The 26,356-nt window shown below is 40.4% G+C and overlaps 1 protein-coding gene across 2 annotated transcripts in view; it reads left to right on the top strand.

Moving 5' to 3' along the window:
• Lpgat1 (lysophosphatidylglycerol acyltransferase 1) overlaps nucleotides 1-26,356 on the top strand; it is a 65,012-nt gene that overhangs the window by 26,574 nt on the left and 12,082 nt on the right. For both annotated transcript variants that reach the window (XM_034512762.2, XM_076941624.1), the window contains 4 exons: nucleotides 8,876-8,994; nucleotides 13,970-14,065; nucleotides 17,144-17,417; nucleotides 20,664-20,790. In XM_034512762.2, coding sequence (XP_034368653.1) covers nucleotides 8,876-8,994; nucleotides 13,970-14,065; nucleotides 17,144-17,417; nucleotides 20,664-20,790 — 616 coding nt within the window. The remainder of the gene's footprint in view (nucleotides 1-8,875; nucleotides 8,995-13,969; nucleotides 14,066-17,143; nucleotides 17,418-20,663; nucleotides 20,791-26,356) is intronic.

The raw sequence follows: 26,356 nt of genomic DNA on the forward strand, positions 1-26,356 counted from the left end.
GACCTAGATATAGGCATAGGATAGGAGAGAGAATGTTTATTTGGGAGGGCATGGAGCTATTCTGTCTCCAATATGGTGTTTGTTCATGAAAGACAATGGGCTTTTATGAAAGAACATTCATCTCTTGTTATAATTTGTACTCTTTTAAATTTGACTAAAACATGTGTAGGAAAACTTACAAGACAAATTTTTTAAAAAATGTTTTCAATCCAGTTGGTAAATAAAGTCATAAATAAACATGAAAGATTTTAGATGTAACTATATTATAGATGATAGAGTACAGAGGGTGCATGGGAATGCGAGAACAGACATGAACTACAGAGTGCTGTGAAGGACAGAAAAGTCAATAAAAATAAGAGTGACTTTTGGCAGAGGTCAACACAATTTATGAAATTAACTAAATAAAACTAATGAAGGACAAATGTAAGTCACCAATGTCAAGAACAAAGGGAAGCTCTCACTACCGACACCAATAGCATGTCAGTAAAAACACCAAAATACTTGCAAAAGACTACAATTTGACAATGTGGGTTTCATAGGCCAATTCTTTAAAAATTATAACACAGTCTAAGATGAAACAGAACAGTTTGTTTTTATTAAATAAATCCATTTTATACATAAGAACTTTGAAGAAAAAAAAAAAAAAAAAGACAATTTGGATGGTCCAGATGATTTACCAGAATAGTCTACTAAATGTTTGCTTTGTGCAGGGTGAGAGATAAGAGTCTAGTCTCACTCTTGTACATGTATCTGTCCATGTTAACTAACACCATTTCCTGAAGATGCTGTCTTCTTTCCAGTGTCTGTTGTTAGCCTCTGTGTCAGTAATCAGGTAGCTCTAGGAGTGTGGGTTCTCAGCTGTATTCCATTCATCATAGTATCTATTTTTATTTCAGTACCATGATGATTTATTACTATTGCTTTGTAATATAATTTGAAATCATGAATGGTGATAACTCTAGTAATTCTTGTATTACTCAGGATTATTTTGTCTGTCCTAGGTTATTGTGTTTCCAGATGAAATTTAAGACTTTTTAAAATTTCTGTGAAGAATTGCATTGGAATTTTGACAGGGATTGTGTTACATGAATGGATTGCATTTGACAGAATGGCCATTTTTAACACTTTAAGCCTACCAAGCCATGAACATGGAAAGTCATAGTCTGCTTTCAGTTGCTATGATCAAGAATGTGACTAACAAAAACCCAGGGAGGAAAGAATTTATTTCAGTTACAGCTGTAGTCTGTCATGAAGGGAAGTCAGGGCAAGATTAAGATTTATTTAATTTTAATTATGTGTCTGTGTGTCTGCATATGGGTATGTGCATGTCTGTTTAGGTACCTGTGGAGGACAGAGGTGTTGGGTCCCCTTGAAGTTAGAATTACAGGCTATTGTCAACCCCTTCCCCACAAATGGCTGTGGGGAGCCAAACTTGGGTCCTCTACAAGAGCAGCAAGTATTTGTAAATACGGTGCCATCTCTGCAGCCCTTTAAATCAGAGGTTCTCAACTTTCCTTAATGTTGGGACCCTTTAATATAGTTTGTCATGTTGTGGTGACCCCCCCCCCATAAATTAATTGGTTGCTACTTCATAACTAATTTTGCTATTTATGAACTGTGTTGTAAATGTTGGCTATGCAAGATGTGTGATCTGTGACCCCTTGTGAAAGGGTTTTACGACCTCCCCCAAGGGGTCTCGATCCACCGGTTGAGAGTTGCTGCCTTAAATGATACTTAGAAAGTAGATTTTTCTACTTTGTATTTTAATTTTATTGTGGTTTAGGTTATATAACATTTATAGCCTTTATTGTGAATATATAGTTTAGTTATAACTGAGCCATTTGCAAAGTTTTTTACTTTTATTTTCCCAAGATACAGTAACTTTTCCCTGTGCTTACATTATGTGTGTGTGTGTACACACTCATGTGTATGTACATGTAGAAATGTGGAGGTCAGAGGTCAACCTTGGTTGTCATTCTTCAGGAAGCTGTGTGCCTTGTTTCTGTCACTGGGACCCAGGATTGGCTGGTAGCCTAGGCTGCTATACTCAGGGTCTGCCTCCCCCTACCTCCCCATCCCTAGCACTGTAAGTCATGCCAGCATGCCCAGCTTCATGGGTTCTGGAGATCAAACTACTTCCTCTTACTTACATAGCACTTGCTTTACCAGGTGAGCTATTTCCAACGCCCACTGAATTTTCTATGGAAAAAATGCTAATTTGCCCTAAGCTCCATGTCCATCTTCATTTGTTTGATCTTGTGATAGTGGTGGTTTTTAAAATTTGTTTGTTTTTGAGACAAGGTCTCATAGAACCCAAGCCAGCCTCAAATGCCTATCCAGGCCCTGCACTCCTGATCACCTCTATAGTGCTAGAGTCACAGTGTGAGCCACCAGGCGCTCCATCCTTCTTAGTTTTAGTTCTCTCCTTAAGTTAGTCAGATGCTAGTGTAAAAAATCATCTGGAGCCGGGCAGTAGTGGCGCACGCCTTTGATCCCAGCACTTGGGAGGCAGAAACAGGCGGATTTCTGAGTTCGAGACCAGCCTGGTCTACAAAGTGAGTTCCAGGACAGCCAGGGCTACACAGAAAAACCCTGTCTCGAAAAACCAAAAAAAAAAAAAAAAAAAAAAAAAAAAAATATCATCTGGGAACCTGTAGCTTGCTCCAAGTTGGTACGGCTAACCTATGGATTATCCTTCCCCTTTTCCTGGGAAGTCAGCAGATTGGTTCAGAGGGCTTTTCAAAGTTGAACAGAATATTATGGAGATATGTGTGACTGCCAAGCTGCTGCTTCTTTCTATCTTTATGATAGCATCTTGCTCTGTATCCCAAGCTGGCCTAGAACTATTGATTCTCCTGTGTCTGCCCAAAACTGGACTTCGGTACTATCAGCATGTACCACTACTCCCAGCTTTCCCTTTTCTCATAACCACCCCCTTGCTTGACCACGTTTCCTTACCAGAGAAATAAGGTATTATTTTTCTTTTTGTTTGCGTGTTTGTCTGTCTGTGCACCAGAGGCCAAAGGGGGTATCAGATCTGCTAGAAATGGAGTTATAGACAGTCATGAGTTGTCATGTGGGTGCTGAGAGTTAAAGTCAGGTCCTCTGGAAGAGCAGCCAATGAGTGCTACTACCCGCTGAGCCATCTCTCCAGCCTGTGTTAATGACTTCCCAAGCTGCCTTCCCACAGCTGCCCTTGGTGAACATATTCATGCTTCTGTCCTGTTTGTCCTGGGGATTTTTATTTTGCCTTTTTCTTTTTTTCTTTTCTTTTTTTTTCTTTTCTTTTCTTTCCCCCCAGAGCTGAGGACCTTGTGCTTGCTACCACTGAGCTAAATCCCCAACCCCGTCCTGGTGATTTTTAACCTTAGGAAAGTACAGTTAGGGTCTGCCTGTAACCTGGGATGCTGAAAGCATGGTTGGTTAATAATGATTCTATCTTAGTTAGGGTTTCTGTTGCTGTAACAAAATAACCATAACCAAAAAAGTGAAAGGGAGGATAGGATTTATTTGGCTTATTATTACTTATTTATTTGACTTCCATATTACTGTTCATCACCAAAAGAAGTCAGAACAGAAACTCAAACAGTTCAGGAATCTGGAGGCAGGAGCTGATGCAGAGGTCACGGAGGAGTCCTGCTTACTGGCTTGTTCATCCTGCTTTCTTATAGAACCCAGGACCTCCAGCCCAGGGATGGCACCACTGATCACTGTGGAAATGCCTTACAGCTGGATCTCATGGAGGCATTTCCTCAGCTGAGGTTCCTTCCTCTCTCTTGGCTCTAGCTCGTGTCAAGTTGACACACAAAACAAGCCAGTACAGATTCCAAAAATGGTGTGTCCAATTATCTTAATGGACTATCAATTATACCTCATTAATTTTTACAATAGGTTTGAGTATTATTAATGACTAAAGTACAGGATGGTAAAAGAATGTGTAATATCAGTGTCCTAGTTGATGTTTGTTAACCTGACACAAACTTAGACGTATCTTGGAAAACGAAATCTTGAGAAAATGCCTCCCTAAGACCGGCCTGTATGGTATTGTTTGTCCTAATTAATGATTGCTGTGGGATGACCCAGCTCATTGTCGAGTATGTGACCCCTGCAAGTTCAGGGGCTGGAGAGATGGCACAACAGGTCATAACAGTGGATCCAGAGCCAGTGTTTTTTCTGGGATTTTGTTGTTGTTTCTTGGTGTGAAACAGGGTCTTGCTATGAAATCAAGTATGCATGTGATAGGGGATATTGTTAATCTTCGGTTTTGTTCTTAAAACTAAACAATTTTCTGTTCAGTTTTTTTGTTCAGTTAAACTTCATTTCCTTTGGCAACAGTGGGCTGTCTTAGTCGCTGTTCTTTAGCTGTTAAAAAAAACAAAACAAACACCATGACCAAGGCAACTCTTATGGAAGAAAGCATTTAACTGCGGCTTACAGTGTAGGGCCAGTCCATTCTCATCATTCTCATGACAGGGACCAGCAGGGAGCATGGCAGCAGGTGTATTGGAGAAGTAGCTAAGAGTGTTATGTCCTAATCTGCAAGAAGCAAAAAGAAAGCAGACTGGGTCTAGTTTTGAGACCTCAGAGCCCACCCGATGTGACACGCTTCCTCGAAGCATGGTTTAAAATTGCAAAGAATGATCAGGGCAGGGGTGGCATATACCTTTAATCCCAGCACTGGGAGGTACAGGCAGGTGGATTTCTGAGTTTCAGGCCAGCCTGGTCTACACAGAGAAATCCTGTCTCAAAAAACAAAACAAAACAAAACAAAAATTATAAAAAGCCAGAAGAGGGTGTCGGACCCCTGAAAACAAAATTAAAGCCAGTTTAGACATCATATAGGTGCTGTGAACTAAACCAAGATCCTCTGCAAGGATAGCAAGTGCTCTTAACCATTGAGCCCCCATCTTAACTATTTTAAAGAGTACACTTGGGGCTGTTGAGGTGGCTCAGGGGGTAAATAGGAGAGAATTGATTCCTCCGAGTTGTTCCTCATCTCCATGGTATGTGTGTGTGCATACACATTTTTTTTTTTTTTTTTTTTTTGTTTTTTGAGACAGGGTTTCTCTGTGTAGCCCTGACTATCCTGGAACTCACTCTGTAGGCCAGGCTAGCCTCGAACTCAGAAATCTACCTGCCTCTGCCTCCCAAGTGCTGGGATTAAAGGCATGCGCCACCACTACCTGGTGCAAACACATGTTTAAGTAACTATATAAATAGTTTTTAAAAGGGAAAGAAAAGCCAAGGAGTATGCTTTAGTGTTATTAACTGTGTCGGTAAATCTCCAGCCCAAATAGCCCATGCAAGGAAAGCACAACTCAATTATATGAATACAAGCTGTGCTCCTAGATTGGACACATCCACTGCTACACTACCATATTCCCCAGCTGTGAGATCCCTTATAACCTGTGGTTTCTCCAAGCCACGTGCTCTGCTCCATTTTTCTCCCACCTCCTCCTCTTCAGTCTTCCTTTCTCTCCTCCTTCTTGATCTCCCTAAAACTTTCAGCTCCACCTTCTCTTCCACCACCTAATCACAGGCTCTAGCCTTTATTTTACAAGTTAAAATGGGGAGAAGTTTCACATGAAGCCACCTGAGTATGTGATTCACTCCTGTCTCAGGCAGCCCCTCTTGGGGAAGTGGAATTAGCATCAAAATAGAAACAGCACCAAGGCAATCCGAGACATAAATGTATTCACATTGTTGTGCAACCAAGTCTCCAAAATTTTTCATCTTGCAAATTTAAAACTATATAATTGGCCCTCCATATATATAGGTTCTCTGTCTCCAAGTTCAATCAACTTCTTTCTTTTCATTATTTCCCAAACAGTGCAATAGTATAGTATTTACATAGCAACTTATATATCAAGTTGTCTACAAATTACTTAGAGTGTATGGGAGGATACATGTAAGTTGTATGCAAGTACCACATCACTTTCTTAATGAACCAAAACACCTACAGATTTCAAAACCCTTGTGCAACCAATCTACCATAGATAAGGAGGGTGGACTATGTTCATTAAAGAACAATTTCTCGTTGGCTCAGACCCTAGCAACCACAGGTCTGCTCTCTGTTTCTATGGATTTAGGCTAGCCTCTGCTTTTGTTCTTCCTATCTTTGCAATGCTGCTTTAAACAGGCTTGTGTACATGCCATTTTGCACATACTTCAGTTTATCTATAAGATGAATTCCTAGAGTTACTAGGTAAAAAGGTTTGTGTACTTCTGAAGTTTGCAGTGTATGCACAAGTGAATCTCTTAGTCCCTGTGCGATTGCTGTAAGGAGACACCATGGCCAAAGCAAGTCTTACAAGAGAAAGTATTTAATTGGAGGATTGCTTACAATTTTAGAAGTTTAGTCCATTTTTCTCATGGCAGCACACATAATACTGGAGCAGTAACTTGGGAGCTACATCTTAATCCACAGAGGGGGAGAGGAGGTGTACTGGAGATGCATGGGCTTTTGAAACCTTAAAGCCTACTCTCAGTGACACACATCCTCCATCAAGGCCACAACTTCCTAATCCTTCAATCCTTTTCAAATACTGTCACTCCCTGATAACTGAGGCATTCACATATATGAGCCTATGGGGCCATTCTTAGTCAAACTTCCAAACACGGAAGGTTTGGTTTGCTTGCTTGCTTGCTTTTTAAAGAGTACCACCCGAAAAGATGGCTCAGTGGATAAAGCTTACTTGCTGGTCACACACACACACACACACACACACACACACACACACACACACCAGACATGTATATACACACATGCACATAAATATATATATCCATGCAATTAATGTGTACCCACATCTACTTCCTCCAGCAATGTATCAGCTATTGAATATGTATCAGTAAAGTGAGCGTGCCACTTGAGTTGAGCTGGGGACTGAAATGCTACTGTAGTTTGCAAGAGGCTGGGCTCTCTGGGGTTCTGCCTTTCTTTTTAGGGAGCAAATGGCATTATCTCCTAATGTAGCTTCTGTAGTGCATTAATTTAAAAATTTTAAGTAAAAACATTTAATCATAGACACTAATCTATTTTTATATGAATGATAGCATCTTAATTCAGTGGGTACTACAACTTGGTATATGTTGACCCTGTCAGAAATTTCTTTAGCATGGAATCTTAAGATTGCTAATATGAAAGGAAAGATGCCTTCCTTGAACTTGTTTGAAGAAGTCCTTCATACTAAGAAGTTTGAGTGTACTGGGGTAACAGGAAGCAGGGGGCGGGTGAGTGTAAGAGAGGAGTGCCAGGTGTATCAGGTGTATGAAGAGGATGCCTCAGAGATCACCCAAAGATGTGACCCACAGCAGGTCTGAGGTCCTTGTAATGGAGGTATGGTGAAAGTGAGCAGTCAGCCTCTGGCTGTTTACACAGACTTCTCTGTAAAGTCCTGATGGCTGGAAACTGATGCTCAGTTTCTTTTCTTTTTGGAAACTTGCCTTTCCTTAGGATGTACAAGTAAATTTTGATGCAGTAATTTTCTACTTAGAGATTTTAAACTAATTTAATTTGTTTTCTTCCTTTAAAATGAAGATATATAATTTTGAGATATTCTGATATTTTCTTGTACAGTAAAATGAAAGCGCCTAGGAATCATCTCCTAAAAATGACTGGTATTTATAGTCTGGAATTCAGTATATAAGTAACATGCAACTTTATTCCTTCTTCAGCTGATTCAAAGATATAGTAGAAAAACAAAACTTAAACTCCAGGGCTGGGGAATGTAGCGCAGTGATAATGCACTCCTTAACATGCAGAAAACTTGGCTTCTATTATTAGGGCCTTAAAGCATCTCTAATTTTCCTCACTGATGGCCTTTAATGCCTGATGGGTGGGGTTTTTTTCTTCCATACACTAAACAAGCAGTTCCTCTATGGAAGATAGCTGGGTGTTCCCTAAATTCCAGTGCCGTTTACTTGGAGATAGCCTCGGATCTCATGGGTCAAGGAATCAGTTAATCAACAAGATTGCCTGCCCCCATAGATGCCAGTCACAGGTGTTTGTAACCCACGTTTCTGACTGGTTGCTCTAAATTAGAGTTCCACAACTGTCTTCTCAGGGTCACTTAATTTGCTCAAGTGGCTCACAGAACTCAGGACAGTTTTATAGAGGATATTACAAAGGATATGGGTGAGAAGATATACAGGGCAAGTTCTGGGGGAAGAGCAGAGAGCCCTCTAGGAATTCCCATTCTCTCAGAGCTGGATCCTTCTACAACTATAAAGAGACTTTATTACACCAGAGGTTAACAGGATGGGCGATAAAACCCCAGGAGGCCTGTCTGTGCAGCATTCCTTCTCTAGATATGTGCCAAGACTTCTGAAGTATCTTACTACCTGTCAGACAAGGATGGCCAGAAAAAGCTGTGGAAGACTGAGTGTTTCCATGAGCAGCCACAGAATGATGTTTTAGTTTCTGTCACTTGCCCTCAGTATGTAGGTTCTGAGTGAGAGACCTTAACACAATAACTAAAATGTATACATCATAATTGCATAGTTGGTACAATAGTTTAGGGGATTTACTAGTAGAGAACTCTGAATTTTTTCCTGTGATATCTTATATCATAATTTTCTTATCTATTTTCCTGTTGGTAAACATCTAAGTTGTAATAAACATCTTTTATACCTATGTTTTTAATTATTTGTACAATGTAGGATAATTTAAAAATGATCATTTTATATTTTAATGGATATGTTGAGACTCTAAAATGTTGTCAACATTGTGACTTTTATAGGAAATAAGTCTAGTTCCAAACTTAGAAAAGTGTTAGCAGGGAGACATCACTAATGTTTACATTTTTTCTAATAAAAGGTTTCTAGACACAGAAACAACTTCTAATGACAGATTTGAAATGTGTTATCCTTACAGTGATGGAATGGGGAGAAGATATTAAAGCAGTCACTAAAGATGAAGCAGTGATGTTGGTGAACCACCAGGCAACTGGAGATGTGTGCACACTGATGATGTGCCTCCAGGACAAAGGACCGGTAAGCATCTTCAGTGCCTCGGGTGGATATCCTGCAGGGATGGACGTATGCATTGATTAAAGTATTTCACTGTTACCATAGCGTCAGTATAGATTCCATGAAATTCTTGGTCACCCCTGGAAGGTAATTTAAAGGCTTTAAAACATAAATTACTAGAATATTGAATGTCTAAGTGTTGATAAGTCAGTATTTAAACTGTTGATTTTGTATCATTTATATTGGTAATTAAAAATAATAAATCAAATAGATTTAAAATGTTTGCATTTATCATTTATAAGGTAAAATTAAAAGAAACTATTTTTAGTTATTGCATAATCTGCTTATCCTCTCTGAAAAGCAGCGCTATAATCTTGCTGGAATGTGAAATAAATTTAATCCTTCTTTATAATCAGAACCTCAAACCGTTAAAAGAAAGAAAATACTACTGGGTAGATTTTGCTCTTAGAGTAAAACATATTGTTATCCCTTAAATTCATAGCGTTAACATTGTGTGGGTAGTTAAAAAAAAAAAAGAAATTCTATTCGGCTTTCTGTAAAAGCAAGTAACCAACTAGCTAATATTCTTTAATCTCACTAATAATAGCAATCACACTTATAACAGTTGTTTTGAAAGAATGCAATGTGCTTACGTGGTCTTAAGTCTCAGAGAATGATGCACACGATCAGTATAAAATATGCTGTGTTCCAGTGCTAGTTTGTCGAGCGTGATAAGGGTACTTAATGTTAGATAGTCATATGGACCAAAGAAAGGTTGGTTTGTTTGCTTTCTAAAGATTTGAATTAATTTGTTTATATTTAATTGCTTATCCTGGGAAATTTTTTAACTTTTATTTTTAATTTCATTTTATTTACTGGTATTTCTGTGTGTCTGTGTGACTTTATGCCACATGTGCATGAGTGCCTGTGGACTCCAGGAGAGGGTGTCTGGTCTCTGGAGCTGGAGCTCCTGACAGTCACACGCCAGCCATCTGATAAAGCTGTTAGCAATTGAACTCTGGTCCTCTATGAGAACAGCAAGCGCTCTTAGCCACTGAGCCATCTCTCCAGCCCTTCCTGAGTAATTTTCTATAATTCTCTGATATTATCAAATAATTTAAAATCTAGGCACATCTTAAAACTAATTTTATAAGAGATAAATTAAAAACTATAAGGTAGAAAAAATACACTTTTCCTCTTGCTTTATAAGCATGAATCAATATTAGTTTATATTGACAAGTAGAAATATTTACTGTACTGACTCTTGTTAAATTGTACACCAGTTTAAAAAGACCTCTTTGGGCTGATGAGATGTTTCAATGAGTAAGGACATTTGTTAACAAACCCAGTGACCTGAGCTAAGTTCAAGCCCCAGAACCCACATGAAAAAAGAGAACTGACTCCTAAGAATTGTACTTTGATCTCCACACATGCACATGTATGTGTACACACACACACACACAGAGAGAGAGAGAGAGAGAGAGAGAGAGAGAGAGAGAGAGAGAGAGAGAGAGAGAGAGAGAGCAGGGTGGGGGTGGGGGGTGGGAGAGGGAGAGAAGAGAGAATGGCATGTGGACAGCAAGGCCCTGGGATCCTCTTCTCTGTAACTCCCTGTACTGGGATTATAAGGAGCCTTCACTCTTGGCTTTTACATGAGTGCCAAGAACCAAACTCAAGTCCTTATGCTTGCACGGTGTCTAAGTCACTGTTGTGTTGCTGTGAAGAGACACCATGACCAAGGCAACTTTTACAAGAGAAAACATTTCATTGGGGGCTAGCTTAGGTTTCAGAGGTTTAGTTCATTATCATGATGTGAAGCACGATGGCATGTAGGCAGACACTGCAGCAGTGGCTGAGAGTTACATCCTGAACCATAAGCAGAGAAAGCAAGCCTGGGCCCTGCATGAGCTTTTGAAACCGCAAAGCACAGACCCAGTGGCACACTTCCTTCAACAAGGACATACCTTCTAATCTTTCTAATTCTTTCACTAATGTAATCATTGGTGACTAAGCATTCAGATACTTGAGCTTATGGGGTAGGGGCCATTCTTATTCAAACTTCCACATAGAGTGTTCTGGCTGGTTTTTTGTGTGTCAACCTGACACAGGTTTGAGTCATCAGAGGAAGGAGCTTCAGTTGAGGAACTACCTCCATGAGACCCAGCTGTGAGTCATATTCTCAATTACTGATCAGTGGGGCCATCCCTGGGCTGGTGGTTCTGGGTTCTATAAGAAAGCCAACTGAGCATGCCAGTAAGCAGCACCCCTCCATGGCTTCTATATCAGCTCTTACCTCCAGGATACTGCCTGGTTTGAGTGCCTGTCCTGACTTCCTTCAGTAATGAAAAGCAATATAGAAGTGTTAGCCAAAGAAACCATGTCCTCCCGGATTTGCTTTTGATCATGGTGTTTCGTGGCAACAATAGAAGCCCTGACTGAAACACATGGCAATTGAGCCATCTCCTCAGTCTTTATTCATGTATGTATGTATGTATGTATGTATGTATGTATGTACTTTTTAATGTTTTAAGAAATCAAGTCTATTAAAGATGATGGTTGTTTCCCTGAAAAATTAAGGCAGGAGCTGTGTTCTTTGGGCATTCTTTCACATTGCCTTTATAAAAGCAGATGGTGAGTGTCAGCATCTAGTTCTTTTCCTTATATGTAAGTTCACCCAATTTAATACTCAGAGTTATTTATATCTGTCATTTTCTTAGAGGTCAAGGGTAGAGTCCATTACATTCTTAATGGAGACTGTAGCTTTCCTTTTATTAAGGTTTAGTGCAAGGAATGTTTACTTCCTCATCAGGAAAGAACAATTACACAGTTCATTAATAGAGACTTGTATATTTAATTTAAAATTTTAAATTTGCTGCAAACAAAGTCTTCTCAATATGAGAATTAACTTGTCAGCAATTAACTTGTCAGCAATGGACAATGTTTTTTTTGTGATTAAAGACTAAAGTCATCGCCAGGCAGTGGTGGCGCACGCCTTTAATCCCAGCGCTTGGGAGGCAGAGGCAGGTGGATTTCTGAGTTCGAGGCCAGCCTAGTCTACAGAGTGAGTTCCAGGACAGCCAGGGCTACACAGAGAAACCCTGTCACAAACAAACAAGACTAAGGCATCTTAAATATAATGCTAGCAGAGAGTGTGCACTTGAACAAACTAATGAATTGTGTTAATAACAGAATATGTCATTGTATTATTTTATAAATATTTTTAATGATTTTGTTTTATTAGTCCAGTGTAATTTTACAAGTTATAAGAATTACCAAAGACTTCCTTTAGATAGAGGGAGAGTATTTGAAATTTGCAAAAATTTCTTCCCAGGAGAGACATAAGTAACATTTACCCCTCCCCATAAGGTCTCAAATGACAAACATGATTCCACAAAAGTTCATCCTGGGGAGCTAATGAGTTTTGGGGGGCATCCTTATAGAACATAGGTAGAGGGTTGCATAAAAGATTGTGGCTGCTTCCCAAATAAGCCACTTGTAAAAAAGCCTCTTAGAGCCGTAGAGCTGAGGCCTTCCTAGTAGCCACATAGACCAGAGCCCCCAGTCTTCTTGACCTATATATGCTTGCTTCTTCCCATGGCCACTTGCAATTAAGTAAATAATCATTGAGGCTAAATTTAATAAGTTAATTTAGCTTCATTTTTTTTCTGTATACTTATGGGCTTAGGGTTCTAAAGCTAGAAATCAAGATTTATAATTCTTTATGTAAAGCCTGATAGTAACTGCTGAATTTATAGAAACAGCATTAGATTTAAAATATTTACAACACTAAATGGACTTAGCAGACTGGATTTATGTATACATACGTGTATATATAGCAACAATAACTGAAGAAGAGGTGATTGGAAGGAGTGGGATGGGTAGTTATGTAAATGCAGTATTCATATGGAATTCTCAAAAGAATAAAAAATCAAAAATATATTTAGTCACTAATTCAAAATATGTTTAGATGAGCTGGGAATGGTGGCATGTGCCTTTAATTCCCCAGCACTGAGAAGGCAGTGGCATGCTTATCTCTGAGTTGGAGGCCAGTCTGATCTACAAAGTGAGTTCCAGGACAACCAGAACTGTTACACAGAGAAACCCTGTCACAAACCCCCCTGGTGGGGGAGCAGGGAAGCTTGGGTGATTATGGAGGCTTGACTAGAGTGTAGTATAAAAGTATTTTTTATTCTGTTGTAATTGTCATCTCTGAGGCTTACTGTTTCAGTCTGCTAACCTAAGGCTAATCCTTGAAGCTTCTAGCCTCCGTACAATCTTGTCTAGGCCTAGAGACTTGCTGCTGAGTAAGCTCACCCTTTCTAGCTCTTTCTGAGCTTTGGCTAGCTGATTGAACTCAGTTGTTCTGGCTCAAACTCCTCTCCAAGCTGACAGATTCAATCTGTCTTCTCTCAGCTTCTCCTGAATTGCTCTGTTTGGCCTTGTACTAACTTTGGCAATATGTTCTAATCTTCTGGCTCCTCATTATTTGTCTTTAGCAATGTCTAGCTTTGTCTCTCTCTGCAACATGTCTTTTTGTAAAAACCACCTCTTCCTTTCTCTCCGCATTGCCCCTTAAATAGCTTCCCTTTCCTCTCCCTGTGAGAATTGGACATATCCTATTATGGTAATTTGAATATGGTTGGTCTAGGTAGTGGCACTAGAGTTGCCTTAGTCATGGTGTCTCTTCACAGCAGTAAAACCCAAAGTAAGATCCCTATTCTATCAAATCTTTCTTTGATTCTTCACTTTGACTACTGCTTTATTACACATCACTTTCAAACATGGCTGCTTCCTGCTGCAAACTAACTTTACCTTCATTGTTTGGACATGATTAAAAGTGGGTGTTCATGCTGAGCCACACCACAACTAGAAACAGCTTTTTTTCAGTAAATAACACAATCATAGGGTTCACAGTGTGATCAAATATCCTGCAACAGTGTAGCAAGTTTCTTGTCTCCAACACTGAACCACTGAACCATGTCTGCCTTTAATATTTCAGGTTGTGGCTCAGATGATGTGGCTGATGGATCATATTTTCAAGTACACGAACTTTGGAATTGTCTCTCTTATTCATGGAGACTTCTTTATAAGACAGGTGAGTGACGAATGTTGTTCTTTAAAGTGCTTGTGTTGATGATGAAAGAGTCGTATGACAAACTAGTTGGGCTAAGTAGACCCTGTTCTCCAGTCTTGGCTCCTCCTTTGAATTTTTGCTCTGTAAACATTTATTTCAGTCTCACTTGCAGTATACATGATGAAGCACCTGCCACACTCCTGCTCTTCATATCATAAGCTGAGTGGATTGGGCAAACGAAATGCTCCTTTTCCTCGTTTTCATATGAGAACAGTAGGTGATCTCCCGCAAAAAGTTGTAGGAGTCATGTGAACAGTGCCTGCCGCCTTCAGCATCTTGCCATGAGCACACTGCCATTGTCTGACTGCTACTGTTACTACTATTTGAAGTACCTTGTTGTGTGGTAAGAAGATATCTTAGTTGCCAGTAGAGAGATTATTAATAAGTAAATAAATAGAATAATAGGAAGTGATGGGAAATTCATAGAAACACTAATGAGTATATCAGATATCTATAAATCCAAAAATTTTGAGGAGAATGTAATATTTGGTATATGGATCAAATGACTAGAGATGAGTTGGGAAGGCTTGTAAGCTCAAGGAATAGTCTCCCGTTGGCAAGAGAATGGTAACTTCTTCCCCAGTCAGCACTGCACAGCAGCATTCTCACACACACTGAGTGCCACACACTTCCTTCTTCCAAAGAGGAGAAACACCAGTGCCGTGGTTACTTGATGTTCATGTATTTAACAACTTTAATCTTGATTGTATGGTCCTGTGCACAGAAGTTCTTAATGAATACCTGATAAATGAAATGAATCTTGTTCTGAGGAACTACAGATTACCACATAAGGCAGAAGTAAGTAGAGAGCACAAGAGCAAGCAACAGAAAGACCCACAGCTGTGCAGGGTCCAGTGGGAAAGCTAGCCAGTCCTCTTCCATGGTAAAGTCTGAGGAAGCGACTGAAGTAGGGTAGTGTAACCGTTGATGTTGATGGTAAGCACCAAGAAGTTAAATCCTCAGTGTGCTCTGAAGTGTAAAATGAAAAAATATGTACTCAAAGCTTTTCATTTAATGGCAGTCAAGGTTTTGAATCCAAACAGACTATTTCAGAGTAACTGAAAATTAATTTCTAAACGAGCAACATTGTCCTCTCAGAGATTAGGAATAAAGATTCTATAACATGGGAATGAATGGTCTAGAAAAGATGTAAATTTAGTCTAATGTGTTGGCTCACTCCTGTATTCCTAGCACTTTTGACAGAAGTGGGAGGATAGATAGGGAATTCAAAGTCGTTCTGCAGAGCAAATTCAAGGTCAGCCTGGGACATGTAAGACCCTCTCTCAAAAGAAAGACAACAAGGTTTTTTTTTTTTTTTTTTTTTTTTTGTTTGTTCATTTTTCAAGACAGAGTTTCTATGTATAATAGCTCTGGCTATCCTGGAACTCCCTTTGTAAACCAGGCTAGCCTCACTTAGAGAGAACCAATTGCCTCTGCCTCCTAAGTGCTGGGATTAAAGGTATGTGTCATCACACCCTGCTTAATTGTACTTTTTAATCATAATCTTAATTCAGTAAGCTTTAAAAGTCTTTTTTTTTTTTTAATTTGTGATACATTTAATCTAAAGACTGGAAGCACACCTACTTTAAGGAGCTTTGTGACTGTGCTGGCTGGCCTGCATTGACAGGAAGGAGGCTTCTGATGCTGACTGGAGGTTGGGGCCTTCCAGTAGCTTTGTCTGGCTGGCTGTTTTCAGCCTCCAAGCCATTCTTTCTCACAACTAAGATCCAGTTCGTGCCCTTGTCCCATCTGCTTCCAGGGATTTCCCTGCATGCATCTGTTCCTCATGCATTCACATAGCTGAGCTTCACCAGGCCTCTGTTGGCTATTGCAGTATTTCCCTGACTTACCACAATGGCTTTTTTTTTTTTTTTTTCATCACACAAATCAGTAAAACTTGGCTGCTGTATAGATAAGAGTTGGGCTTACTTATGATATAAGTAATATTATGGCATTTCTTTGCTCAAAATTATCCAGCAATTTTGCATTTAAGGCTTAGCCCTGTGGCAGCTGGATAGTTCAGTTCATATCCATATTGCTCTTACAGAGGACCTGAGATTGGGTCCCTGAACTTAAATCAGACTTCTCACAACCACCTATGACTCTAGTTGGAGGAAATCCAACACCCTCTGTCTCCCTGAGCATTTGTAGGCAAGTAGTGTACATAGTGTACATAGGCAGGCTATTGTGTGCACATGCTCACACACACAGTGGTGCATACACTACGGTGTACACATGCACGCACACACATTTTTTTTAATTAAAAAAAAAAAAAAAAAACAGTAAAACTCAGCACCATGCCTGAGGCCCTTTCTGTCTGGTCTCTGCTTTTTGTCACCTACCACTGTCTGTCTCCTCCGGGTTGACCAGGGCACTGCTCTTGTTTGTTTCTTTGTTTATAAGGCATAGTCTTACTGTGCAATCCTGGTTTGAAACTCATTAGGTAAACCAGGCTAGTCTTGAATTCATAGAGATCCACCTCTCTCTGCCTACTGATACTGGGATTCAAGATGTGTGCTCCCACTCCAGGCCCTAGCATGCCAAGTGTCTTCCCACCATGTCCTGTATCTTTTTTGACTCTTGTCAGTTGAAGTATTCTGCCTTCATCTTGTGTGGCTTATTCTCCCCTCATGTTATCTAGCAGGTCTTTGTTCAGCTGTTACCTCCTGGCATCGCTTGCCTTGCTCACCCTGGTACTTCTCATCCCTCTTACAGTTTTCTTCCTAAAACCTATCACCCATGGAGTTTTCCCTCCACTTCTCCATGTACTCTCCTGTTTACTCCCCTGCTTCTGGGGTTGGAACTGTAATTGGCCATACTATACTATTGCTTTTCCTCCAGGAAGAAGTTCCTTTGTGTAAGTTTGAATAGCTCCTCCCCTTTACCTTACCACTCCCCTCAAAGAGAGAAATAAGAGAAATATCTTAGGACACCACTGTTCTATCCTACAGTTGCATTCCAGTTTTGAAGCAGTTGTTTTTATTTGGTCTTGGGGTATTTTAATCTCAACTGTCCTTACCATGTGTGTATACCTTTCAGGGAAGAGCCTATCGTGACCAACAGCTGCTGGTTCTCAAGAAGCACCTTGAACATAATTACAGGAGCAGAGATCGAAAATGGATTGTTTTGTTTCCTGAAGGGGGCTTCCTCAGGAAGAGGAGAGAAACAAGCCAGGCATTTGCCAAGAAAAATAATTTACCATTTCTTACACATGTCACTTTGCCAAGATTTGGGGCAACAAACATTATTCTGAAAGCACTTGTAGCACGGCAGGAAAATGGAAGCCCAGCTGGAGGAGACGCTAGAGGCTTAGGTAGGGTACCTTAGCATTGCTTGTCTTGTTTGAACTGAAATGTTTTCTAGAGTTCTAATTTTTTTGTTTTTGTTTTTGTTTTTTGTTTGTTTAGTTGGTTTGGAGTTTTGAGACAGGATCTCTTTATGTAGTCTTGGGCTATCCTGGAACTATATAAACCAGACTAGTCCCAAACTCAAATAGATGTGCCTGCCTCTGCTTTCTGAGTGCTGAGTTTTACACCACCATGCCTGGCTCAGTTCTTTTTAAATAACTCTCAACAATTAGAATTGCCAGTCGGGCAGAGGATGAAGTTATAATCTCTTCTGGTTTCTCTTTAAAGGAGTTGATATTCACAATAATGCCCTAAAACAATTACAAGTTTGTAGTCAAAGATGTCTTCCCTGCCTGCCTGTTCTTACTTAGGATAATGATGCAAGTTACTGTAGAAGGTTTTCTTTGCTTTTAATAGACAACAAAGTTAACGTAATTTGGCAGTATTGATTAAAACCCTTAAAGTATTAATAAATGACTCAGTCATTCTACTACAAATAATTTTTAAATGGAAACAATCTACATCAGGCACAATGGCTCGTGCCAGTAAATCTAGTACTGTGAGTCTGAAGAGGAGAAGGAGAGGGAGGAGGAGGAAGAAGAAGAAGAGGGGGAGGAGGAAGAGGAGAAGGAAGAAAATTACCTTTGAGTTCAAGGCCAGTCTGGAATATGTAGTAAATTCTAGGTCAGCCTGAGCTGCAAAATGAGGCTTTGTGCCAAAAATAAATAATCATAATCTGCATATAGGTAGTGAAACTTGTCACAGGTTTACTTATAATAAACCAGCCAGAGGGAGAATGGGTAAGCAATTCCCATACCACAGCCACACAAATGATGCATATGGAGAGTTTGGGTTGCCTGGCAAAGTATTTACACTATGTTGAAGGTATGTGGGGGAGGGACTACATATAGGTCTTGTGGAAATAATGTGAGCTCCAGACTTAACCATCAGACTGCAGGAAACAAGTGACAGGAAGATACCAGCAGCTGGCAGAGATTGTCCCATGAGCTGTAACGTTGTGGCTCATTCTCCAGAATTTTAAAATAATGAGCACATACTGTTTTAATAGCCAAGAAAGAGCAAGCAGCACTCAGTGATGCGCCTCCTAAGGAACAGGCGAGTCTCAGAAGCTGTGCAGGAGCAGACGTGGCCTCCTCCAGGACACCTCTGCTACAAAGGCTCTCTGAGCAGCTCAAGGAGATTCCTGAGGCCTATTTCTCTGATAGCATTTCAAAATTCTTTTAGTATTATTTAAATAAATGTTGAAGTGGTTGGCTTTCAGAAACATTTTCAGATTCTGAACAGAGCAGATGTAGAAATAATGCCCATGAAATCTCTCTGCATTTTTCCTTTCATTTGCTTTTTTCAAGTAGCTACTTGGCAGTCAGCTTTCTTAATCTTTTATCATCTATTAAAAAGGCAAATTGAAAGAGTCTTTTAATAGAAAAGCAAAGTTCAGAGCAGCTTTACTGCTGGAGAGACACTGCAATATCAGGCAGGCCAAAGCTGCAAGCAAAGGTCTTCCAAACAGGATTAGTCCAACTAAAAAGACTGCTATTTGCACAGCTCACCCAGACAGTGCCCAGTGGTGGGCAAGATCTCAAAGGACAATTGTGATAACAGTTGCCTGCTAATGAAGAAAAGGCTTCTTTCAGATAGCCACAAATTCATTATATTTAAATCTGAAGTCATCAGAGTACCTGAAAAGTATTCTGCTTTCTTCTATTTTGATATTTTTTATTGTTTTCTTTGGTTTTCATATTCACTAGTACTTATTATCCTCTGTAAACATAAACTCTACCTTTGTGTTTTAAAATGATATTCTGCCTGATTATCTTTGGAAGTGGCAGGATCTTCTCATGCTGACCTCAGCCCAGCTGGGCCTTTTACACTTCCTCTCATCATGAGAATTCTAAACCTAGAGTTCAAAGAACTTACACTGCCTGTCCGGGAGCTGCCGTCTGCACTCTCAAGTTTACCACGCTTGCTGTAACCTCTCTCTCTACCCTCTCCTTGTCCAGTAGTTTATGTTGTTTGATTGCTTTTGCTTTTTTGCTTTGCTTTGGTTTTTGAGGCAAAGTCATGTAACCCAACCGCCTTGATCCACTTACCCTCCTGTCTTCCTGCGGTCTTCTGAGAGCTGCAGCTGCAGGCCTGAGTCTCTGTGCTCAGAGAAAACTGCTCCTTCTTAAAAATTACCCCCGACAGAATGCTGCTCCAAAATGTTTTAAGGAATTTAAAGCTTGTTTGGTTGGTTGGTTGGTTGGTTGGTTGGTTGGTTGGTTTTTTGAGACAGGGTTTCTCTGTGTAGCCCTGGCTGTCCTGGAACTCACTTTAGACTAGGCTGGCCTCGAACTCAGAAATCCGCCTGCCTCTGCCTCCCATGTGCTGGGATTAAAGGCGTGCGCCACCACTGCCCTGCTTTGTTTTAATGTCTAACAAGGAAAAGTAATGTATTATTGACTCCTAATAAAATTTAGACTCAGGCTGGAAAACGATTCTAGACACTAAATGTGTAGAACAGACAATTCCACTGTAACACACTGAAAGCCAGTGTTCTCTGTGAGAATCCCCTCTCCATTCCTGCTCATTTTGTACTCACTGATGTAAACAAACTGTGTGAAGGAGCAGAGTAAGCGGAGCTTCCCGGTCCCTCACTGTGGTAGCTATTCATCATTCCTTCTGAAGGGCAGGGCAGGAACATTATTTATGTGTAACTCTTGCTAAAATTGGGGAAGCCCCCCCCCCCAAATAAGAACAGTAACCAAAAATAATATATGTCTAAATTTATTTTATTTCTGTTTTTCCGAATTTGTTTAATGTCCCCTAAGTATTAATATGGTAAATCATAAGTTTTGTTTAATTTATTGGTTTAGTTTTGAAGTCTGCTTTTTATTTTTATGATGTATGCTTTACTTTCTGGCCTTTTATAGGCTTTTTTTGTGTAGGAGTGATAATATATAATAAGACCTTGCTATTGTATAATTGTACTGAAAATTTGAATGAGCTGTGTGTAGTAAATAATAGTTTGTTCTGAAGTAATGCACTTTATAGTAAGATGCTTTCCTTTTATGCTGAGAGCACTGTTGAACAGCAGGAACATCCACCTTTTTTCTCATAACAAAGGCACATGAGTATTCTCCAGCTGCTGACGTGAGCTCTGTGCTCAGGTACAGAAACCTCACCCAACCGGACTTTTTCTTTATTTTCAGAATGCAAATCAAGAGGCCTCCAGTGGATAATAGATACAACCATAGCTTATCCCAAAGCTGAACCAATAGACATTCAGACCTGGATCCTGGGGTACAGGAAACCGACAGTCACTCATGTCCATTACAGGTCAGTGCTCTAACTCTGTATGTGTCTAATACAACCACCTCAGGACATTGGAAATACTGACATAGTTCATGTTTATAGAAATAAAAATCATTCTTATGCTGAATTTTTATATGAAAATTAATTTGAAGTAGTTATTTTCACTGATGATAAAGATTTCTAAAACCAGTGTTCCTCAAGGATCAATATGCTCACAGGTGTTAAATAGATATATTAATAGAAATGACAAAGTTTCAAAATAATTCATTATAATATTTCTGAATGCTTTTCTTGATAACTCAGTTATATTGCACCCATAAAATTTTTAAAATTGTGTGTGTGTGTGTGTGTGTGTGTTTCTGCCGTGGTCACTTGGCACAAAGTGCTGGTAAAAGTAAGTGCTTATCTGCCTGAGGTAGGTGCTGAGAGTGGAACCTAGGTCCTCTCGTGAGACTATTTGAAAGTGGGGGAGAGGAAGGAAGGAAAAAAGAAAGAGAAGAGGAGGAAGAGAGGGGAAGAAAAACCTACCACCAACATTGCTGTATAGGGCCAAACTGAGATCAATGAGAAGATTAAAATGTCTGTATCTGTGTGACTCAGGAAACAATTGAATATCAGTGCATAAAGGATAAACTAATGGCTTTGGTACCATTAATTGACAATGTGGAAGTAAGTGCACTTGCTAGTTCACAGTGTACCTATAATGAGATATTGAGGAATTTGAAGAAAATGTAGAAGACTCTGTACAGGCACCATTTGTGCATTTGATACACATATTCAGGAAGATACTCATACACATAAAATTAAATAAAACAAATCTAACCAAAGAAGATGGGGTAAGATCAGTGTGGTTATAGGGGCATGAATACATTAAGACATGGTCATAGCATACTGTTTGAAGAGCAGTTTGTCAGTACTCTTTAAAACCTCTATGATCCAGCCGCTTTACTTAAGGTGTCTGGTTCTAGAGAAATAGAAGGTATTGATTTTGGATTACTTTATATCTGACACCCAGATAGCTGCATTAGTATACCAGTAGTAAATCTCTACCACTAAATTGTGGCTTTCCCTAAAAATGTCCACATGTCCACCTTTCCTTCCTGTTATCAGTGGCAGGGCCCACCCTCCTGTTTTCAGATAAGAAGTGTCAGAGCTGCTGGAGAAAATCACTCAGTAGGTAAAAGGACTTGCCGGTCAAGCTTTAGGACTATAATGGAGATCCACAGCACACGGGTAAAAGCCAGGTAAAAGTCCATGTATAATTCCAGCATGTGGGAGAGGGAGATGGGATCCCAGAGCAAGCTGGCTGGCCCGATTTACAGTGTCATTGCTCCCTGGTTCTGGAGAAAGCCCCTGCCTTACTGAATGAACTAGAGAGTGATCAAGGGAGACCATGACATCCACCTCAGGCCTTCACATATACACACATGCATCTTCACACATGTGTCCACATGATGGGAACACGCACACACACATACATGTGAGGTGGAAACAAAAGAAGTCTTGGAATCATCCTTTCCTCCTCTTTCCTCCACACTTCATATCCATGTAGTCAGGGAATCTTTGTTTCTAAATTCTCACATGTATCTTGGTCTGGCTATTTCTTTTCACTCTGGCAGTATCTACCATCACTCTCGCCTTCCGAGTAACTATATGCAATGCTTATTGGCTTATCTGTGTTCACTTTTGTCCCTCATGGTGGTTTCAATGACAGGTATCTTCTCTGCCCTTAATAGGCTCATCTATTTACATGCTTGGTCCCCAGTTGGTGAACAGCTTGAAAGGATTAGGAGGTGTGACTGTTGGGGGAAGTGTGACTGTTGGAGGAGGTGTGGCTCTGTTGGAGGAGGTGTGGCTCTGTTGGAGGAGGTGTGGCTCTGTTGGAGGAGGTGTGGCTCTGTTGGAGGAGGTGTGACTGTGTTGGAGGAGGTGTGACTGTGTTGGGGGGGTGTGACTGTTGGGGGAGGTGTGACTGTGTTGGGGGGGTGTGACTGTTGGGGGAGGTGTGACTGTGTTGGAGGAGGTGTGACTGTGTTGGGGGGGTGTGACTGTTGGGGGAGGTGTGACTGTGTTGGAGGAGGTGTGACTGTGTTGGGGAAGGTGTGGCTCTGTTGGAGGAGGTGTGACTGTGTTGGAGGAGGTGTGATTGTGTTGGGGGAGGTGTGGCTCTGTTGGAGGAGGTGTGGCTCTGTTGGAGGAGGTGTGGCTCTGTTGGAGGAGGTGTGTGACTGGAGGTGCAGAATACTTGGAGTCTCACTCTCTGCCTGTGGATCAGAATGTAAAGCTCTCAGCCACTGCTCCAGTGTCATGCCTGTCTGCTCTCCACCATGGTAATAGAATAACCCTCTGAAACTGTAAGCAAGATTAAATATTTTATTAGCGTTGCCTTAGCTATAGTGTCCCTTTCACAGAATAAAACAGTGACTAAAACATTCCTCTAGCATGCATTTCCAATCTAATAGCCAGAATGATCCTTTCGAAATCTAGATTATATCAACCTGTAGCTGAGATAATATGATGTCCCATCTAAAGCCTGGCTTCTTCTTCTTCTTCTTCACGCCTTTAATCCCAGCACTTGGGAGGCAGAGGCAGGTGGATTTCTGAGTTCGAGGCCAGCCTGGTCTGCAGAGTGAGTTCCAGGACAGCCTGGGCTATACAGATAAACCCTGTCTCCAAAAACAAAAAAAACAAAAAAAAAAACCAAAAAAAAACAAAAAAAAAAAAAGGAGGAGGAGGAGAAGAAGAACTTAAAGTTTTTATCATTCTAGTTTCCAGTTGGAAGGTTACACATGTTTAGTTAGTTCTGAGGCCTCAGAGCTGGCTCAGCAGTTAAGGGCACTTTTTTCTACCTGATAACCCGAGCTTGGTCACCTGGACCCACACAGTGGAACAGGCCTGATTTCTATAAGCTGTCCTCTGATCTCCACACACATGTACTCTAGCATATGTGTATACATGCAGATGCAAATGCATACGAATAAATGTAACAAGTGTTTTTTAAAAATAAAACAGTGAATAAGTAGACCTAACACATCTGGTCCTGCTTCTGTAGTAAAGTCAAGGATGTGAGGTAAGTGAGGCATTTTCAAACCCAGTAGATCTTCATCCTCTAGTTACATGAGATGCCAAATTTCTTCAAATGTAAACAATTTTACATGAAGAAAACATGTTATTGTAGTATGTTAAGAGTTCTCCAAGCTGGGCAGTGGTAGCACACACCTTTAATTCCAGCACTCAGGAAGTAGAGGCAGGTGGATCTTAGTTTGAGGTAGCCAGGTCTACACAAAGAAACCCTGTCTTAAAAGGCAAAAAAGAAAAAAAAAAATGTTCTCTAGAGAAACAGAACTAATAGAACATATTAGTTATGGATTCTCAGTTGGTTATGGATGCTAAGAAGGCCCGGGGTTTTGTAGACCGCAAGATGGACATGCAGGAAAGCCAGTACAGTAGTTCCAGCCCAAGTCTGAAGGCTGACCATTCAGGAGCCAATGTTATAGGCCCTAATCCAAGGCTGGAAGCCCCACACCAGGGCTCCAGTAGTGTAAGCAAGCCCTGGAACCAGTATGAAGGCTTGAGAACCAGTTATGTCATTCTGAACCTAGTCTAAAGCTTGAGGAACCTCAGAAATTTAACCACGTATAGTAAAGAACCACAGTTAGAGCCGGTAAAGACAATTCACTGGTGAGAATATACAACTCTAGATATCATATGCTTTGCAGAAGATTATAATCTGTTTGATGACTGGGTAGAAACACTGGAAATGAGCTGTATCCTCTATTTGTCTCTTCCAGGGGTACCAGGTATTTTCCCTGTGAGGTAGGGGTGAGATTTAGGGTCTCACTGTATGACCTGACTGGACTTTGCTTTGCAGACGTGGCTGACCTTGAACTCGCAGATACCCACAGATACCTTCCTGAGTGCTGGGAGTAAAGGCATGCACCATCATGGCAGCATTTTCCACTCTGAAGTCCCTTTGAGGTCTAACAAACTGTCATTGCTATTCTTTTTTTTAATTTGTATTTTGAGGATGGTCTCATCATGTAATCCTTGCTGGGCTGGAACTCTCTTGGTAGACCATGCTGGCCTTTAACTTAGAGAGACCCACCTGCTACTGCCTCCCTATAATTAAAGGTGTGCACCACTGTACCCAGCAGTATTCAATATGTTTGTTGTTAACTCATTAACAGTGTGGTTTTCATTGTGACATTTCCAGGCATATACATAGTATATTTGATACTGTCCCCTTCTGATATCCTCCCTGAGTCTCACTCCCACCGATCCAAATTCCTCTTCCCAGCTAGCCCCCTTCTCTTATATTTTTATTTATTTAATTGTGTGGGTGGGTGGCCTAGTAAGTTTCATTACGGTTCGTTACAAGAGCAGAGTGTAAGGGATTGTTTCAGGAGCACGGGCAGCTTACCAGTGGCTGCAGTACTCTCCCTCTCCATCAACCATGAGCTGTATAAATCCTTGAGGAGAGTAGACCCTCATGAGCTTAGTTTAGTTTTATTGAAAACATTATGCCTAAAATATAAAAAGTCTTAGGGCTTATGTTTTAATTGACTATTGGTTGAGCATAGCTCTCATTGATGGTCATTGTTTAATCTGAGCCAGCATGGACACAGGGCTTATAATCTCAGCACTTGGGAGATAGAGGCAGAAGGACTAGGAGTTCAAGGCCAGTCTTGAGCTACAGAATGAGATCTTGTTTCAAAAGCAAAAAAATAAAAACAAAAAACAAACAAACAAACCAACTAAGCAAACGGCTCTCAGGTGAGACACTGTCTCGAAGCATGAAACTGTTTTATGCACGTGAGGGTTTTGATTCTCTCCACAGGCACTTAGAAGAGGGCATCCTAGAACTGGACTTAAAGGTGATTGTGAGCCACCATGTGTTACTGAGGCCTTTTGTCAAAATTTAACTTAACCTCAAAAGTTGAGGAAAAACTATAAAATATGTATCAGAAAAAGTTTATGTAAAATAAAATATCAGAGAAGATAGTTGTCTTCAGGTGATACTCAAAAGTCATTCACTGATGTATTAATGTCAGTTCAGTTCAGCAGACCTAGGTTTTGGCACTGTGCTGTATTTTATACTGTGTATACAAAGGTGAGTTACAACACAGTTGGAAAAAGAAAAGAGACGCATAAGAAATAGGCTCCACACCAGAAAGTGTAGCTGTGAGCTGCAGGAGGAGGCCAGGGCATGCTACAAGACAGCTAGGTCCTTATTCTCTTTTATTCTCTTTTTTTGTTTGTTTGTTTGTTTGGTTGTTTTTTGTTTTTTTTTTTTGTTTTTTTTTTTTTTTTTTTTTTTTTTTTTTGGTTTTTCGAGACAGGGTTTCTCTGTGTAGCCCTGGCTGTCCTGGAACTCACTCTGTAGACCAGGCTGGCCTCGAACTCAGAAATCCGCCTGCCTCTGCCTCCCAAGTGCTGGGATTAAAGGCGTGCACCACCACCGCCCAGCTTTAGGTCCTTATTCTCAATGGAAGCAGAGGAATCTGAACTGAGAGTCCTCATTCTTTTTGTTATCTAACTTACAGGTGCTTTAACTTTTGAACATAACTAAGCTATGTTACTTAGACGAGAC

The sequence above is a fragment of the Arvicanthis niloticus genome, chromosome 10, assembly GCF_011762505.2.
Source record: "Arvicanthis niloticus isolate mArvNil1 chromosome 10, mArvNil1.pat.X, whole genome shotgun sequence".
NCBI lineage: Eukaryota > Metazoa > Chordata > Mammalia > Rodentia > Muridae > Arvicanthis > Arvicanthis niloticus.